General features: G+C 41.6%; 1 protein-coding gene across 1 annotated transcript; it reads left to right on the top strand.

Moving 5' to 3' along the window:
* Positions 1-643: 643 nt before the first annotated feature.
* On the top strand, positions 644-13,034 carry LOC138008183 (ryncolin-1-like). Its single transcript, XM_068855413.1, has 3 exons — positions 644-972; positions 1,125-1,505; positions 12,676-13,034. Exons 1-3 carry the CDS (start codon positions 723-725, stop codon positions 12,936-12,938), a joined length of 894 nt encoding a protein of 297 aa, XP_068711514.1. The 5' UTR covers positions 644-722; the 3' UTR covers positions 12,939-13,034.
* Positions 13,035-15,890: the final 2,856 nt, after the last annotated feature.

The following is a 15,890-nucleotide window of genomic DNA, read 5'->3' as shown; positions in this document are numbered from 1 at the left end:
AGAGTTAACCATGGGATATTGGAGATGGCAAAAAGAGTTGAAAGTTTTTTTCTTTTATCATTTTCGCCGAAGTTTGTTTGAGAATCTTATTCTCAGCAAACATCACCTTAAATTTTCGGGAAAAAGAGGACGATAGTTTTGGTAATGTAAAGTTTCTTATCAGACCTGCCACGATTGCTAGAACGTTCGTACAAGGCAAAAAAACCACCTAGAAATTTCCACAGACCTGAAGTTCTCCAGAACATCCGAAGAGATAAATATTTTGTAGCTAGGGAACCTACAAACTCGCTAAAAATGGTGTAAACCATTTTAGGGAATTCTGACAAACATTAAGACATTCGGTCGTTGGGTGACCCTGAAAGGCTAGTGACATTCAATTAGAGATAAATTAAACAAAACATAAACAAGAGTGTCCTAAATATTGAATTACTAAATTGCCTTTCAGCGAATCACTAACCTGCAATTGATTGAATATTGTGGAAATTTAATTACTCTTTTATGTTAAGTAAATGTTCCCTTATGTTAAATGAATATATTTCAGTCGCATATCACGATCACAAAGAAACCACTTACGTGTATGTAAACTCGAAAAGTTTCGCGCTATCTCAGCTGCTTTCCTACACAAACCTTAATAACACTTAAGACGCTACTTGATCTATTCATCTTCATTGCTAACTCGACGATTAAGGTTCGATTGGGTTGAACCTCAATCAGTTATCCAGATGTCTTTTTTTACCACTGTAATTTGCTTTGAATTAGTGCTCTACGCGTTGTTCGTCAACCAGCCCGTTGCTTTGTCGGGAAATGCTGCAGCCAATTTAAAGACAGCTACTCAGCATTGCAACAACATTTACTTTTACGCTGGATCATCAACTGAAAAGATCGAAGCTATGCTGAAAGAAATGAAGAAGCAACTCACTCAAATACAAAGTGATATCCACACACTGATAGGCTCTAACAACACTGTTAAAGGTATGGGTACGCTTGCCGTGATCGTGCATTTAAAGTTAAGCAAGCGTTAATGCGGGGGTTAGTAGAGTTGGTGTTAGAACACGTTGGTGGAGTTATTTCTTTTTCTTAAAGTTCTAATAGAATTTTCCATTCCTTGTTAATTGTTCAAACAGTGAAAAGGAACTGTGCTGAGCTGTACAAATCTGGTGAAAGGATCAGTGGTGTTTACACAATCGACCCTGATGGTTCAGGGGCCTTTGATGTGTTTTGTGACCAGACAACAGCCGGTGGGGGATGGACAGTGTTCCAAAAGAGACTGGACGGATCGGTTGACTTTTACCGCGGCTGGTCTGACTACAAACAAGGCTTTGGCAACCTAAATGGTGAGTTTTGGCTGGGACTGGACAAGATCCATCGTCTGACCAAACTAGTGAGGAAGAGGCTTCGAGTTGATTTGGAAGACACAGCAGGCAAAACTGCCTATGCTGCCTATGACATGTTTGCAGTGACCAGTGGTAAGGCCAAATACCAGTTGAGCCTTGGAACCTACTCGGGTATGTAATTTTCAGCACTCGTCTATCGCAATTAAGATTCTACGATACAAAAAGCAATACTAGTGCCATCACAGGCAGCCCCACCCTGCGATCCGAGCCTCTCTAAAACTCACCAGGGGGCGAGAAGGAGAGGTTCTGCAGAAATCGTGTCAAGTCTTTTATGTCAATGCAACCCAAGTTTCTGGGTAGTTTCTAGTTTAGGCAGCGCACGCATCGTACAAGACAAAGGTTAAAATCGAGTCTTCAGTACGAAAATCAATATGGCGTCTAGGAGTGAGATCGAGACTTGGGTTAACTGTCTCCAAGCAGCGGCTTGTGAATACTCAATATTTCCGCAGAGTCCTTTCTTTCTCGTGTAGTTAAGAAAGGCTCTGCTGGCAAGGTTTTGGGAAAAGTACATGTAGTGTATTAATGGGTTAACTCACACACAAATTTTGCCATCAAATCCTCCCTTATTCTTCTCCTTTCCCGCCACTATACATTCCATGTTCTAGTAGTGCTAGTACTCCACAATCCTTTTTTTCTCCGACTACAAACTTGTAAATAGAATTCTTTATCTTTCTTTTAAACATGAACGACGAAACTTTGTAAATAACTGATGCACTGGACCTAGACCAAAGTACATTGAAAATGCTCTGCAGTTTCGCTTAATAAATCAATCTTAACTAAAGTCATGATTCTGGCAATCGAAGATGCCAATCTAAAACAGTTCTTCGAAAGTGACTAAACAATGTAGTCAGTCAGTTTTCTAGGAGGCTGTCTAATTCGTTCCAGAAGGACGCGGCGTGTTTGCAGGCGTAGTGTCCGGAGGTGCAGGTTCCTGAATTGGTTGGTGATTCACACTTTCCGGAGATGAAGCTTCATCAGGTGGTCGTGATTCTGGTTCTAAATTACCCTCAATGTCAGGATTTACCAGGGGCTTAACGTGTTGCAAATTTCTTTTGTATTCCACCCCCTGAGGGGGCTGCAGGACAACCTGGTCACCATGACGACCAGTAACAGTATATGGCACACTTTCATAAGATGGGGATAACTTGTTCTCCTTCTTCCTCTCCAGCAACACAGTGTGCCGTACATTGACATTTCTGACTTTAGCATGATTTTTTTGGGCGGCATAATCTTTGCCTATCTGTTTTTTCTCCGCGTTCCCATCTCTCACTTGTTGGTACGCTAAATCGTTTTTCATCAACTTTCTTGAGCTCCAGTAGCTTGGTTGTCAGCTTCCTCTTGAAAAATAGTTCCGCTGGGCTGACTCAAGTGGTAGTAGTGTGGTAAGTTGATCGGTAAGCAAGTAAGAATTTGTTGAGCTCATCACGCCAGTTTTTTTCCTTCAACTTGGAAAACTCGCATAGCCTTTGGGAGAGATCGATTTTCTTGCTCACCCTCCCCATTGGCCCTTGGCCACAATGGCATAGTGTGGTGGTGGACAATGCCCATTTCTTCTTAGTATTTCTCCATCTCCGCAAACACTAGATTAAGGCCATTGTCACTTCTCAGACCAACCGGTAGCCCATACTGAGCTAAATGATTGTCTAGACACGTGATAATTGTAGCACTTGTTGTAGAACGAATCACATCTACTTCCAGCCATCTAGAGAAATAATCTACCACCAATAACAAATATTGTCCTTCATGCAAAGGACAGAGCAAATCAAGGGCCACTTCTTGCCACGATGATTCTGGTAGTCTTGTGGGTCTTATTGGTGGGGGCGGGATATGTTTCCGAACCAGTTGACATCCAAAGCATTCTCTACAATGCCGCTCAGCTTGCTGGTCTATTCCTGGCCACCAGACTTATAATCTTAAACGCTCCTTGGTTTTAACAATTCCCTGATGGCCTTCATGAGCTAAATTGACGACTCTGTGACGGGCAGTTCGTGGGATGGCACTTCTTGTTCCCCGCTGCACGACTTGACCAACGAAAGTCAACTCATTTCGCACCTTCACAAAGGCTTTAGGTGCCGCACTCGAGTCATCCTTTCGCAGACACGCCCACACGACCTTGAGCTCTTCGTTTTTTGACGAGGCTTCCTTGATTTCCTCGATTCTATATTCTCAAGGCCATCGGTACCGCTTGAAGCGTTGCGTTGCGTACGTGCTCCTCATTCTGGTATCTTGGTCAGCTGCGAGGTTTTTTTAAGGCTGCAACAGTAACACCCAGCGCTCAATTCGGGCTGATGGTTTGGATCTTGGGCCATCGATGGTTTTGAGTGCTTGAGGGTCAGTCACTAAATCAAACTCAGGTAAACCTTTCGCAGGCCCGTACAAATGCCATAGGTTCTTTTTCAGTTTGACTATATCGACGTTCGGTGTCACTAGGACTTCTACAGCCATAACATACAGCACGCCTACGTCTCCCAGCTTCCTGCACTAGGACAGCTCCAAGTCCTACTGGGCTGGCATCTGCTAAGACCCTCGTGTGCGCAGTCTCGTCAAAGTAGGCCAGCATGGACGCCCCTGCTAATTCATCTTTTAGCTAATTAAATGCTTTCTCCTGTGCCTCTTTCCACTAAAACTTAGCCCTGTTCCTAGTAAGTGTTCTCAGAGGGTGAGCGGTAGTTGCCAACCAAGCTTAGGAACCCTCTAACTTCCGAAGGCGTTTTAGGGCAGGTTGCCTCTTATACTACTAGAACTTTCTCTTACGTGGGACCTATGTCGTTTTGGGAGAGCAGAATTCCCATGAAATCCACTTTGCTCATTCTGAAGGTGCACTTCTTACCTCTAAAGGTCAGATTGTTCTCTTGTAACTTGGCTAATAGTTTGTCTAGATTCTGGTTATGGTCTGAAATCATCTGCAATGTTAACAGTTCCTTCCACACCTGCAATTGCTTGCCTAATAACGTGCTGATATTGCTCAGGCGCCGCATTCACCCTAAAATTCAACCTTTTTTGTCTGAATAGGCTTTCGTGGGTAATGAAGGTAATTATGTTCCTTGAATCTTCACGCAGTTCTATTTGATGAAAACTCTAACGAATATGTAATTTAGAGAATACAGTACTACCATTTAATTCTTCAAGGACTGCATCATTTGTGGGGAAGGGCAGCCTTTCCAGAACAACTGCCTCGTTGGCACTGGGCATGTCCACGCAAAGTCTTAACCCGCCATTGGGCTTTGGTGCTACAACAACTGGACTTGCCCACGTGGTAGAGCCTTCAACTGCCTGTATAATGCCCTCCTTTAACAGTTCCTTTATCTTGGCAGTTACTTTGTCGGGAATTGCAAATGGGATCCTTTTCAACTTTTGGGCCACAGGAGGTACATTTGGATCGATATGCAACTTCAACTTGAAATCTTTTAGCTTTCCAACTCCCACAAACACTTTAGGATACTTTGCTTTTCGTTCACTGGCAATACCATCTTGAAGAACATTGCAAGCTATAGCTGGGGCTGCATTTGGTCCAATATGGAGGACTCCTAATGCTGTTTCTGTTGCATATCCCAGAATGAACCGTCCAACGTAACAAGAATAAAATAGGTAGACACAACCTGTAGAATTCTCGTCGCAAACATCCTCCTTAAATTGGCCAATCACATCAACCCTCTTCGCTCCATAAGCAAACAATTTCTTAAAACAATGTTCTATCTTCCCATTAAAACCTGACTCTGTTAACTTCTGAAAGTCTTCTTCGCCTATAAAATTACTCAGCGACCCTGAATCAATCAAACTTCTGTAGCAATACTATTAATACCCACGTCCATTGTTGGCTCTCTTGTCCTTGACACCATGCAAACCTCCTCCTCTGTTTACTTTGACACAACAAATGCAAATGCTAGGTTGCTTTCATCAGACATAACAAAGCTACCATCCACTGAACACACTCCCGCCTGATTTATCTGCCTGCCGACACTTCCTCTGCTGTCACTGGCTCTCTTCTAGTGAAAGAGGATTATTGCGTTTGCAACAGAATGCAAAATGACCGTATCTCGAACACTTAGCGCACTTTGTTCCTTTTGTCCGGCAACACGGATCACGAGATAAATGACCCGTCTTTCCACAACTGTAACACAACTTCCCAAGTTGGTCTTCGTTCTTTCTGCCCTTTTGCCCACCGCGTTGACATTGCTACGCAGCTTTTCACGAATGTTATTTCAAGCAAATTAAGCCAAAAGCCTTTGAGAAACATTTATAGGCTCTTTTTAATGTCTAAAGACTATCTAAATAGATGTTTTTGTCACCTAGAAGAATTTGCTCTGTTCGGATATCTTAGCTGAAAATTGAAGTATCGAAAATTTTAGGGAATGATATCTTCATTTCAGAAATTGCTAGCTAAACGTTACCTTATAAGAACTTCCAAAATAACCATTTTCTTATTCGAAACTGCTTTTTATTGCCAACAATTGCAAAAATTACCCCTTCAGAAAACGAAAGGAACTACTTTTCCCTGGTTGCGACTTTTTTAGGTGATGTTTGAGTACAGAAATCTGTAGCTGCCTATCAACCTACAACCGAAATTCTTAGAAAGGTTAGACTCTTCCGAACACAAATCTCACCGAAGATTATTGTTGGGTGCCCCTATTATTTGCTGACAAGCCGCTTCCGACGCTCTCGCTTTCTCCAAAACTTCAGTTAAAGTGACATTTCTCACGTTTCCAACAATCTTCTCTTCATTTCCATGTCGGTTAGCTTCTTGATCAACTGGTCTCTCAAATTATCCTTTAAAGAAGTGCCAAAATTGCAATGTCGAGCCTGCTGAAGAAGACGAACCAGAAATTTATCCACGGCTTTTCCTGTTGAAATACGTGTCGGTCAAAATGTATATTTTCTTCAGTTCGGAAAGGATAACACACACAGCATATGGATCTTGGTTGCCATTTGGTTTAGGGTCTGTAATATCTTCAAAAATATCCAGGACTCTCATGACTGCAAAGTGCAGAAATTGTGAAGAAGTCATTTTGCTTGTTTTCCAAACTAAACTAGAAACAGCTCAAAAGAACGGTCGGTAAAACCAGCCCAGAAGCAATATGCCATATCTAGACTGGTTACAAATCTGAAGGAAATATTGACAGATGCCGACAAAGTACGAAGAGAATTTGAAGCCCTTAAGATAGCTGCCAAGCTAGAAGACGAAGAAATTAGCCAGTGGAATGATAGCGTTGACTCTAGGCTAGAAGAAGCAGAGAGACAAATGAGAGTGCTAAAATAAAGGATTGCAATGAGAAGACAAGAGCAACAGATTGAAGAACAAGAGAAAACAATGCAATTCGACATCAAATTGTAAGAGACAAGTGAAATACCAGCTATAGACGGACAGCAAAAGCCTACAAACCGGAGCCCCAATCAACCAGGCTAAACTTCCCAAACTCATAATCTCGAAGTTAAATGGTTTCTTTACCGACTGGCCAAGATTTTAGGGTCAATTCTCAGAATCCATTGACAAAACAAACGTGCGGCCGGTGACAAAGTTCACGTATCTACGTGAGCTTTTCAACGCAAAGGTGAGGAAAGCAATAGCAGCTCTTCAGTCTGCACTCTTCTAAAGGATATCATAGAGCCAAAGCAATTTTAAAGGGGGGGGGGGGGGTGGGGGGGAGGGGAAATGGCAAGGGAAGTGAGATTGTAAAAGCGTATGAAAAAGAAATCAATCGAACTCCCTTATACTCCTGCCGCAAACCCTTTCAGGGTTTTACGAAACTTGTCATGCAACGTACAAGCATTTGATATTCAATTAATCAAGTCAACGGAATAGTGTCGTTGATCTTAGAGAAATTGCCGCACACCAGAAGAGATCTTGTTAGGAATGATTCCGAGTGGGAGAAGTGAGACTTTAATCAATTCACCAACGCCCTCCGCCAGTGGACGCGACGAAACCCTGTTGACAGTTTCAAGTCAGAAGAAACGAGATACCGACTCGAGTGTTCAAAACTCAGCGGCGAAAGGGAACCTAACGCAAGTGCGTTTACTGTGATTCAGAAGACCACAAGCCGACTAAATGTACTTCTCTCAATTCACCTGAAAAGCGCAAGGAGTTTCTAATCACAAAGCGGCTCTGTTTCAGTTGCACAAGGAAGGCCACACAAATTCTCTGAATGTTTCGAATTTCCCAAACTGTGGGAAACGACACCACACTTCAATATGTAACTTGTTAAGGGGTCAAAGAACAGTTGGGGGGGGGGGGGGGGGGGAAGGGGGGGTTGACAGCACTTGACCACGAAAACAAAGACGTCTTTTATCCAATTATCTCTTGTCAAGATTCTGTTTGATAACTCCGTTCAGCAGGGAAGGCGAGCACGTCAGTCCAAACAGGGCTCTGGTAAAACGGACACACACATATTGCTGCTGTTCGGAGGTGTCCAGTGGAATCGTAAGGAGTCTCGGTCATCTTCTTTGATTCTTACCTGGCCGAAAGATATGAGCCTCTTGGCCTTGCATCGCCATAAACTTGGTCGGGAAACAGCTTTACCACGACATATGCGACAGCAAGCTTGCCTGGGATTTAAAAGATCAAGACTCATTTCTCAAACGCCGGAAAGACTGGTCATCAATGTTGACTGAAACCCTCAAGGTGCCCCGAACTGTCGCTGCCTATCGTGAACCAATTGCACAGTTTACATTGCGCGCCTTTGGTGATGACAGTAATAAAGGGGTGTGTGGTGCAATCTATGTAGTGGTCCAGCAGGCCCAAGGAACCACCCGACAGCTTACTTCTGCCAAGTCTCGACTCGCCAAGGAAAACCAATCTACCCCCAGACTCGAGTTAATCGCAAGACACATCGCCGTGAATCTTGCTACCAACGTGCAAGCAGCATTACATCTCATCCCAAGTACGGTGCATTGCTGACTGGACTCGACAGTTGCTTTCTATTGAATCAAGGGCCAAGAGGAGTATCGCCAGTTTGTCTCAAATAGAGTGCGCAAGATTTAGCAACATGGTGACGTCGCTTGGCCTTAGGTCCTACCCGAAGACAACCCAGCAGATCTTGGAAGTCGAGGGGGAAGTGAACGCCGTAAAGAACGCCTTCTGGAAAGTAGGACCTGCTTGGTTGAGTGACCCGCCAAAGTGGCCACCGGAAATCTTATTGGAGCTTTCCCCTGATATCATAGCTAAAGCTAAAGTAAAGCGTGAAATCCTCTCTTCAGCTATTCCTAGAAGAGGTGTTCTGGATCCCCTGATGGACCATAACCCTCTAACAAAGGTTCTACGCATCCAAGAATTGGTATGCTGGTTCATTCACAATTGCCAAGCACAGCCAAGAAATAAACGGTCCTGTCCAATCACTACAGATGAAGTGCAAACTCAGGAGCTATGGTGGATCAATCAAGTGCAACAATCAGCCCAACAGCAGCCTTGCTTCCACACCGACAAACTACAACTCAACCTCCAACTCGACGATCAACAAGTCCTAGAATGTCGAGGACGAATAATGAAAGAATATCCAGTCTACCTCCCCATGTGTTCACCCAGTAACTGGTTTTCCAAGGATACCTCGCTATTCTCCAGGGCTCAACAATAGGCCATTGAGTCACCTTGAAGATGACACCAAAATGCCAGCATTGGCACTAAACTCCATGCTACACGTTGGCCCAATATGGCTACCCGAGCATCAAGCCTATCATGAACCGAAAAAGGATCTGAGAAAGAGGCAAAGAAGTCATGTGGAAACGTTGGTCCTCGGAGTACAACTGCAGGGGCATTGTGTATCAAGTACATGGAGGAGCTATCTGAATACTGACGTTATTTCAGTCAATTCAAATCAAAACAGCTTAGGACACTGAACATTGAATCTTCTTCTTTTTCTTCTGGTTCGAATTTTTTGTGTAAATTTGGTCATAAAATTGGTGTCCTAAAATCCCCCGCTTTGTTCCAAGGAAACAAATTCCACGCTTCAAGGTCATCTGCTTCTGGATATTAGTTGAACGGGGAATTCGAGAATCAAGTGATTTTGTTTAAAATATCATCATCCCCTAAAATTGATAATTGTGCCATAATTTACTTTTTGATATTTCCGGGTACATTTCATTCAGTTCTTTTGATTGCAGAAAGTTCAGCGAAAAAAGGTTTCTTCTAACAAAGTTTTAAAGGAAAAACGATTCTATGAATAAATATCTCTAATCAGAAGCCTTCAACAAATGGCTTTATCTCTCAAAACTATAAAATGTCATCGAACGAGGTGCACGTTTCCACTTCGTTTACGGTGAGTTTTCCGTTGTCGTTGGAGTCAGAATGCGTGTTTAAAGTTGGCTTTAGTTTTTTTATTAAAAACATTTCATAAATTTGCTCTGGCACTTCCGTAAATCTTGAAACTACGAGATTTGTCCCTGGGGTCCCTCCCATGTTGATCTCTGACGTGTTTCCCGATGGCAGATCCCTTATGTTCGTCAATGTGTTGGTACAGGTGTCGACATGTGTTGCCGACTTAATTCGCATCGCACAGATCACACTTGAAATGGTAAATAACGCATTGTTGGTTAACAATAGGGGGTTTGCTTTCTTTTGGCTTGATGTTAGATCCGATCTTTCGGCTTGTGTACACGGGATGGATACCTTTTCCGATTTTGCGACTTAATTCTCCAAGTTGTCTTCGCACAGAATTTACTGATATCTGGTCCTTAAATGGTAATATTATTTTCACATGTACAGGTACTTTCTTATCTACATACGTCTGTTTGGATCTTACATCCCCTGAAACTTTTGCTCCATTACCCAGTCCCACTCTTATAATCAGCAATCAGAGATTTTGTTACTGCAAAGGTTTCAAGGGATGTAAGATCCAAACAGCGTATGGTGAAAGCGTATGATCTCTCTCAATTCGCCTTGAGTTTGATGTCATCCTATCTACTGGTACGTAAACAGAGGGTTTGTTTGCACGGTGTGTGCTCAAGTTATTCAGAGTTGAGGGTGGGGCTTCCACAGGGGTCCCTCCTCGGGCCACTGTTGTTTAATATGTTCATTAATGACGAATTATGCTGTCCCGGACGTGTCTTTGAGTTTATACGCTGATGACACGACTCTGTATGCATCAGATCTCTCGCCCATTGCCTTGCAATTTGTTGTGAACCAGGGTCTCAGCCGCCTGTCGGAGTGCTTCGATGCAAACTATTTGTTGATAAACAATGCCAAGACGCAAGCCCTTCTGATCGATCCTTGCAAGTACGATTTTGACTTAACTTTGAATTGTTCTGGCGTTACTAAACTTCCCTCTATTAGAATCCTGGGCGTGGAACTTGATAGCATGATAAACTTTAGAGAGCATATTTCTAGTCAGCTAAAAATGGCGCAAGTGAGGACCCATGGACTTAGATTTAGGCGAGATTTAGGCGTTTTGTACCTTTGGGCGTTATGCTAGCTTGAAGTCTTTCATTTTACCACAACTAGAGTACTGCAGTCCCCTCCTGTTAGGGTTGGAGAAAGTCCAGGCCAATAAAATTGAAGACGTCAATCATTATATATTAAGGACACTGACAGGGCACGGGAAATCATTGTCTTATCAAGAACTCTTAAATATATGTAAGTTGGACACTTAAGAGTGTAGGAAAAAGCAGCAATCTCTGCGTTCAACTGTGGAATAAACTTCCAGTTGATGTCAAGCTGGCCGATAATGTTATTATTCTTAAGTTTAAGCTAAGATCAATCCAGTTGTAATCTTTATATCGAGATCTTTAATTTTCTTCTTTAGATTTTATGCTATAATTGTAGATTTAATGCACGTTCGTATTTTGAACGAGCACTTGTGCTCTTAGACGCTAACGTGGGTAAATAAATTATTGTATTGTATTGTATTGTAGCGATGTCGCACGCTTTTTCCGGTTACATTCTAACCGGAAACGAACTCAATTTGCGAAACTACAATCTGGGTGAAAAGACTTTAGGACACATGTCAATTTTTGGGCCAAAAGTAGAGAATTTACTGTACATACTTCCATCGTAATATGAGCAACGCGTGTTCTCCTTTCGCTCCCTTTTTCGCGTCCCCCTTTCCACCAGGATTGTACGTACTTTTGGAAAATGATCGCAATTTTTTGCCTTAAGGTGATTCCCTAGTATTGCACTGCGCATCCTGTTCTGCGCATAACACAGTGCAGACCACGTTCGTATTAAGGCATGGCTGAGAGGCTTTTTGGTCACGGATATTTCTAAACTAAACAATCTTTGAATTTAACCCTAAAGACTCGTAGCCATGTGTGAATATTGATATATTGAACGTGGCCAAAAACATTTCAAAATGACGACCTCTCGTGCCGGAAACCTCGCTAGAAAGAAGAATGGCCGTTTTCAGAGCACAGCAGTAAAGAGCAAAACAAGAAACCTTTTAGACTCTCGCAAAACAAAAAGTCGAGTGATAGCTTTGATGATGCTAAAGAACATTTCAGTGCAACAGTGAAAGTGAAATCTTGCTATCGGGGAGACGTGTTGTCGAGGGGTCGAGCTTGGTTTGCTTTCTGTTTCCTCCTAAACGAGGTTGGTGACCTATCTTTTTTTTGGCATAATTTTATTCTCTTACTCATCCTCTTTGTGCTGTAAAAACAATTCAAAAAATTTACGTCAGAAAAAAAAGTTACAGGAAAAAAAAGGATTCGTAGCCATCACTCATGGACACAAAATTGTCTCTTCGAGATCACGCACCCGAAGAATATTTGTAGTCAGTGCCTTTTCAAGACGTGTGCCTGTGCCATAGAACAAACATTAAATTATTCCTTTTGAGCAATACACTTCATCTGTTTTTTTTATTTTAAGAATTAAGTCAAAGCTATGCTTCCTGTTCCTGCAAAACGTAGCCTGAACCAATAGCTCAAACTTGTCCTTGATAGATGAAGTCGCAATGATTAAATGAGTAACTTGAGCAAGTTATATCACGCGAACGAGCTTGGTGACCTATTTATTTAATTGCACATTTCGAGTCACTATAATGTAGGGAACAATCGAGAAAAGTTTAAAGAAAATCTTACGACAACTTCTATTACTAAGGAATCACCTTAAATCAACTAATAACCGGATTCTACAATTCCTAAGCTTTTAGAAAATGTATACTTTATTGCGATTTTTATGAAAAGTGTGCTCGTGAAGTAGCGACAACGCGAGGTTGTCATTTGGGGTATACTGATACCTTAAAAGACACTCTTATTGGGGGGGAGCTGTAACAAGAAGATTGATTGGTTATCCGTTGTGACATGTATTACTACAATACTTCCAACATTACATGTACTGTTACAATATTTCAAATGTTTTTAGGAACTGCTGGTGATTCGTTATCATCACACCGTGGTGCTCCCTTTTCTACCAAGGACAGCGACAATGATTCTTGGCCTTCAAACTGTGCTGTGTCTTATAAAGGTGCTTGGTGGTATACGGCTTGCCACAGCTCAAACCTAAACGGTGTTTATCACCATGGCAAGCACTCTTCGCATGCAGATGGTGTCAACTGGTACGCCTGGAAAGGACACTACTATTCTGTTAAAAAAGCCGAAATGAAGATCAGACCATTTGGTTTCTAAAGATTGATACATCAGTCTCTGATTTTCTAGTACAAATAAAGCCATCAGAAATTTGTGATCCAGTTGTTTGACAGAAATAAAAGTAGACAAAAAGTTGCCATTGTTTAGGATAGCTCAGTCTCAATCCCGAACGTAATCCCCTCTCAAAAAGGAGTCGCAAAGACTCGATCAAAGTTCTTCTCAGCCGGGATTGGCTCAACTCAATCATCACCTCAGGTGCTCTCTTTTTGCTCCCGTCAAGAGAATAAACCCGCAACGGCTAGTAAGGGTCTTTACCTTGCTATACTTTACGGACTATAATAATAAATTCGAAAGACACCTAAGAGGGTCTTTTTGCTGTGCTATGTTTGGTCTTCTACTTCAATTACTTCCATTACCATAAAAATGTGTTTGGAATCAAGGGAAATCTTCCACTCTTTTCCTTCTTTCATTGTATACAGAAAAAAAACTTTTCCAAAGGAGATCTAGCCCTTCTGCGATCATTTTGCTCTTGAGAATAGGTAAGGGTCCTCTTGTCGGTTAATATTTTGGTGGTTCACTGATTAGCGTACGCAAAGCCAGTTTTACAATTCCTGAAAAAAGTTTGGATATCATGTGATCATTTGATCAAACCACAAGCCCAAAACAGCTCAAGTACATTGAGTAATAGAAGCAATACACTGACGTAAATTGTTACTATATAGTTACAACAATCAATAATTATTTGCCACAGCATTCTGTGCAAGGACGTAAACGGTCTACGCGCCACACTTGTGTGATGTGAGGAATAGATGAGCATGGGTAACCTTTTTCAAAGACCAACAAAAATTTGAAAAGTTTACTAATGCTTATTTCTCCCAAATTGCACTTGAAATCATGTAATTACTTATCACTAATATCACTACTATGCACGAAAAAGTGTCTCATTGTTCTCAAACTGAAGCAAAGCAGCACACACATCATACAATCTCGGAAAACATTTGCGCCATTTGATTGCCTATCTCCGACTTTCTTTGATGATTGACCAATCAGAATGCTTGGTTTGTTGCCTTTCTATATTGAATTACCCTTTTTTCTTAGCCAATCACAATGGAGCAATTTTCCCTTATGTTGTATATTAAATGGTCTTGAACAATTGAATTGTTTTGACCACAAATTTAGAGAAATACTAAAGATTAACAGAACATGGTGGTCTACTGAATTTGCAGTTTGTGTTAGTATTCCAAAAAATGACTACTGTTCTTTTAAAAAATGTCACGCTCAATTAAGAGATAACGTGCACGGATTCAGTCCAAATCTTGTTTATACATGAATATGAACACTTCCCAGTTGAAGTTAGTGTTTCTAAAGGTGCCCGTACGCCTTCCAGATTAATTGACTTTTCATTATTTAACATGTTTTTTTTTTCTCCCCCACTATCTTTAAGTAATGGTCCGGCTAAGAAGCAGGCAGCCCAGCGGCAAAAGTACTTAGAAGCTGCGAAATATTAATTTTTAACTTCACTCCAATCGAGGCATCTGATTGGCTAATATCGGAAAATGTCGAAAAAAGATGAGAAAAAAATGAAAAAAAAGCCTTTTTTGGATTTCTTCTTCCCCATGCCCTTGATCTCTGTCTCTCGGCCAAATTTGGGCATTGTTCTATGCGCCAATCAAATGGCGCATAGAATCTTGACGATATTTACAAACATAGTTTTTGAAGGCATAATGATTTGTTCTACGAAACAGAATCTAATTTTTTAGACGGCAAGTCGATTACATTTTTCATTGAAATTCAAATTTCGCGCTTTTAGCTGCTTACACCAATGGGAACAGCCGAACTTAATTTGATTTAAAATATTGGCACATTTTAACTAACCGACGCTATTGCCGCGGGCTATTGTTTTTCTGCCTGCTTCTTAGCCGGACCATTACTTAATTTTCATCGCACTCTTATCTTCCCTCTCGATTTCATCTGTGTTTCTTCTTATGTTTTCACTTTGATTGCCTTTTCCCTGGCATTCTCTTATTTCGTATTTTGCCATAATTTCCTCCCGTTATCTTTTCTCTCTCTGCGTTCCTATAACTTCGCCCTAGCTGCAGCACTCGTGCTTGGCTAAATAACCTTGAGACTTGGGTAAAGCTATTATTATATCCGAACTCTAACCAATTCAGGATGTAATTATAAGGCAGCACTTTCTACGCAGTTATCTGAAGAGATGAGTAGTTGAACACTCGACCTCCCGAACGGCAGTCAGGTGCTCAACCAACTGAGCCAACCGGTCGGCGGTAATCATTATGACCTTGCATGGTGTACTGACTTTCATATTACCCCCATGCGCATTTCCAGGACAAAAACCGAAACCAAAGAAAATAGGAACCAATAGAGATAGCTCTGGACACTGCGCCAGAGCGGCTTACAGTGCCAGGATGTCGCCGCGCGTGTCATTAATTGATTAGTATGCTTATAAGTTTTATTATTTTATAAAAGTTATGTTTTAAGCTCTCCGCTTTCAAAGGCTTGTGCCTGGCAAGATCCCTTTCAGGCCCGCAGCATTGTAGTTTCCCATAGATAATTATAAGTCTGGTGGATGCATTAGTTACACGCTGTAATTTATTCAGCTGGCAATCACGTGCGCAATTGAAAATTGCTAGTGTTATGAGTTTAATAAATTGTAAATTGTAAATTGTATTGTACTTGTAAACTAGAGATAAACCATATAGAGCAAGCTATTGCAGTAGTCAACACGGATTGTGATTAAAGCGTGCACTAGCGTTTGAGTCGCTTCGGCTGACGTACCTAGGAGTACGCCTAATGTTGCAAAGATGATAAAATGAAAACGCGCATACTTTGCTAATATGCGTCGACATAATTAACGTAGAATTAAGCCAGCTGCCGAAGTTTCATGCGACAAACACAGGGTACACTTTTAGTTCCTACTGAAATGCTACCCCTGCTGTCTGGTACCAATCAAGACAAACTCAGTTTTATCGT

The sequence above is a fragment of the Montipora foliosa genome, chromosome 6, assembly GCF_036669935.1.
Source record: "Montipora foliosa isolate CH-2021 chromosome 6, ASM3666993v2, whole genome shotgun sequence".
Taxonomy (NCBI): Eukaryota; Metazoa; Cnidaria; class Anthozoa; order Scleractinia; family Acroporidae; genus Montipora; species Montipora foliosa.
This window is presented reverse-complemented; position numbering and strand designations above follow the sequence as displayed.